Consider the following 4,017-nt stretch of genomic DNA (forward strand, 5'->3'; position numbering starts at 1 on the left):
TGGCCACCATAAAGTTCTGATCTCAACACGATTGAGAACCTGTGCGCCCATCTCGACAACAAAGTGGTAAAAGATGGTGTCACTGATAAGGGCACTTATTTCCGGGCTTCACGGCTCACGAAACCTCCTCCTTTAGTTTTTTTAGTTTATTGCGTGATTTGTTATTTCACGAACTCGGGCTTTTATATTTGTTTTCTATTTTTATTTTGCGTGTCATTGAAATAAAAAGTTTGGCTTAAGTTTAAAGAATTGAATCCAGCTAAATATTATGGAAATGCTATGAAGAATGTTGGTTTTATAATAAAGACTCATTAAATTGCTATTTTTTAATTAACAAAACTGTTTTTTATTCAAATAAAATTGAGAAAATCGTTATCTAATGCTGTTTTTAATACAATGTAAACAAAACTTTGTTTATATCGCTTCAAAATCGATTGTTAACAATACCGCACGTTTGTATTTAAATCATAACATCATATCATGAAGAAACGAGGAGTAACTCAATGGTTTCGAGAGATTTTAATACTATTTTTCGGGTGTGGGCTAAATCTAATCTAACTAAATCTAACAAAATTGGCAAAACTTGTTAATTACTTGAAAAAGCAATAGTTAACAAACAATTCTTTAAAATTATGGTAGTAGAAAATAGAGAAAAGTTTCTAAGCATCCAAGGTGTACTTTTATTAATGCTTATCACTGTATTGATACTACATTAACTCTACAACTTTTGTGTATGTACTGTTCGACGCTTCGTTCGACGTTCGAGCTTCATATGCTGTCATTCGTGTTTTCGGACAAAATCCTCCATGACGCGGGACACTATACCTGCATAGGGTATTTCATTCTTAACGATCGTGTTCGCGCAGAAGCATTTGAGGGAGATAAAATTGTAAACGGGAATGTTGTTGCGTGGATTTTTCACGAGCAGCTCCGACGGCCGGGTGCCTGTCGAGTCCGGTGAATCTATATGGGCTCCGCACTCTAGCAAGAGCTTCGTCACGCTTCCAGCTTGAAAAACCCACCTAAAGCCAGGTCCTTTCACATCATACCTGTGACCTCCAGGCTGAACGGACAGATGCAACAGTGTTTGCCCGGTTTTCGGGCAACGGACATCCTTGGAGACCAGTGGTCGAACGAATTTCTTGATCATCTCACGTTCTTCGCCGCTTTTAGCTACACAGAGCAGGACATCGATTAGATACGCTAGGTAATGGACCATACAATCCACGTTTATCTGCTGCTCTTTGGTGTTGACTAGCTGCCGATTCTTGATGACACTCGATGCGAGCAGCTTGAATACGGTCCAAACATCTTCAAATTGCGGTGGAATCGTATCTCTCGCATGTACCGAATCCAACATAAATCCCAATATTCTCTGCAAGATATACAAGGTTTTGAAGCACGACATGGTGTATTTTTGAACGTGTCTTTGCAGCACCCGCACCCATAGATCCATACACATTTGATTCCGGTTCGTTTGCTGGTAGTAATAGCCCAGACATATCATGTTTACCACAGTCTCTTTATCGTCGATTCCCAATATTCTCTCGTAGATCAACAAACTCTGAATACCGATTGCATCGAGATCAACGGCTATTTCATCCAGTTCAGCATTGGTATTGAATTCATTGGCGTTTCCATAGATGGCTTGCGGTGGATTCTCCGGCAGTTTTATAATGTAATTGTCCCCGAACATCCGAATGTCAAGAGCATCGCGCCAGAAGCGAACTGCCAACGATTGATTGGCGAACTTCATGTATATTGCTGCTCCAAGCAGCTCGAACGCATCAGCCATCCTTTCTGGTGTATAACTGACATGGTGAATGAGAAAAAGCACCATCTTGTGATTTCCTTTTTTGACCACAAACTGGAGAGCATCATCTCCGTTACACGATGCGAATGGGTCAGCTCCGTGGTCCAACAGCAGTAGGGCTGTTTTCAGTTTACTTTTGTTGAATTCAAGTAAACACCATTTTATCCATGTGAAGAAACAGGTCTCACCGTTGTTGTTTGGTTTCCGAAGGTCCGCCCCTTTCTTCATCAAATACCGAACCATATCGTCATCCTTCTGGATACAAGCAATTAGTACTGGCGTTGAACCGCAATCGGATGGACCATCCACATCTGCACCAAGATGGATGAGATATTTGAGGACTTCCGAGTGCCCGGATTTACAAGCCCAACCCAGAGGGGTATAGCTGTTCGTCTGGGAGTCCAAGCCGAGCGGATCTGCGCTTTTCTGTTCGATGTTGACATCGCACACCTTTTTCAGGTATTTCACTATTGTAGCGTTCCCAACTACACACGCCTTGGCTAGGGCTGTGAAACCGTCCTTCGTAGTCGCCGCCACCTTCTTGCGGATGTTCCGGGGGAAGGACTGCAATTTCTCGCGGAGTTCTTTAGGTAAGTTCTCGGTAGACGTTTGAATTGCCGTGCACAGGGATGTCGTCATGTTCGACAAATACTCTTCAGTGTATTCGCTCATGTTAATGATGCGTTTGCAATTGTTTGTGTTTTGCTTGCGTCAGGGTTTTCGTTCAGTTGAACTACAGACTGGAATTACTTGTACGCCTTGGTTGTTACGCCTAAACTGTAATGAAATCATCTCCTCGCTCCCGTTTTATGTACCCAATCGTAGGCAGGGTACAAATTCGCATATTTCTACCGAGAGTCTACCGACTCTCAAAGGAAAAAACAAAACCAATGTATTACATGTTACAGGTAGCAGTTTCTTTGCTCACTTGGCTCACTTGGAGCTCTGCATAACAACTGCAACACAACAAAACAAATTATCGGTTCATTAAAATAGTCTTATCATTAGTTCTTGTTGTTTTCTATTTTTTTTCTAGTTTTGATCTACACGAGAGCCACAGTTCGTTATTGCCGAACATAATCTTATCGAAAATAACGAATATGATATGGAGATTTATTTCATTATTCAACAGCTCCACCGTTCCTTGAATCCGTTCCAAAACGGCCCATATCGGCCATGGCAAATCCCAAGCCATCCAGCAGACATTCCTTCTTCCGGCAGAGGCAGCAAATCTCATCTTTCTCGTCCAGCTGAGATTAATTGCGGCCCATCTCATCCCATTTAATAGGCGGAAATCGGAACCAGCAGGAGATATTTATTAGAGCGAGAGAATGATTCGCTGGTTGTTATTACAAGTAATAATTATTATAACACACACAGCCACACAGCATGCATTAATTGATATCCAGCAGATGGCCAAGATTTGCTCCGGATGCTGTTGTAAGACCGGAAGGCAGCAGCAGCAAGTGGCACCTGATGCTCTTTTGCCGGACCAAAGCGCTCCTTCAATTCCATTGGAAGCAATTTATTTCAGCTTCAACGGCAGATTGGGACTGCCTGCTCCCACACACACACACAAACATACATACGTACAAACACACTTACAATGAGGTGGAGGAATGTAATTTAATGGCCATTCATCTCCGCACGGATCCCGTTTTCAATGGGTATGTGATATTCATGACTACGCCGCCTTCATTTCCTCCTGCCGTTCACTTCCTCTCTCAACGACGACATCTGGACGCCGATGGACGCAACTGCAACACAATGTCATTTAATTTGCTGAGTAATACCGGCTGATGGGGATGATTTATTCACGCACCTTCGTCCACCACCAACAACACGGATGCTGTGGATGTGTTTGGATTTTATAATTGTCAAGTTGTCACGAAATCGGGCCCAAATTGGACTGTGGGCTGCGAAAGTGGGGCCTATTTGTTGGTTTACTACCCACTGGTGTGGTACTTGTCGGATTGGAATATTGTGTATTTGGCTTTTTGTGGGATGTTGCTCGTATGCAGTCGCATCGTAATTTGTAAAAGTGGCACTCCACGGGGCTAAACTAAATTACAGGAATGAGTAATGGCACCCGACACTGAATTTCCAAAATTTCAATGAAATTGCCGGCTTCAAAAGGTACAAAAAGTCTCTTCTTTTGTTTCTGCGAGGAATTCCTTTTGCTGTTACACCTTTCTTAAGCTATA

General features: G+C 42.5%; 1 protein-coding gene across 1 annotated transcript; it reads right to left on the reverse strand.

Annotated features, from left to right (window-relative positions):
• Positions 1 to 778: 778 nt before the first annotated feature.
• On the reverse strand, positions 779 to 2,485 carry LOC129774465 (protein fem-1 homolog A-like). The gene has a single exon (XM_055778205.1). It carries the CDS (start codon positions 2,483 to 2,485, stop codon positions 779 to 781), a length of 1,707 nt encoding a protein of 568 aa, XP_055634180.1.
• Positions 2,486 to 4,017: the final 1,532 nt, after the last annotated feature.

This window comes from Toxorhynchites rutilus, chromosome 3 (assembly GCF_029784135.1).
Source record: "Toxorhynchites rutilus septentrionalis strain SRP chromosome 3, ASM2978413v1, whole genome shotgun sequence".
NCBI lineage: Eukaryota > Metazoa > Arthropoda > Insecta > Diptera > Culicidae > Toxorhynchites > Toxorhynchites rutilus.

Excerpts from the sequence above, each read along its gene's own strand:
- LOC129774465 (XM_055778205.1), bottom strand. The coding sequence starts at position 2,485 with ATGAGCGAATACACTGAAGAGTATTTGTCGAACATGACGACATCCCTG.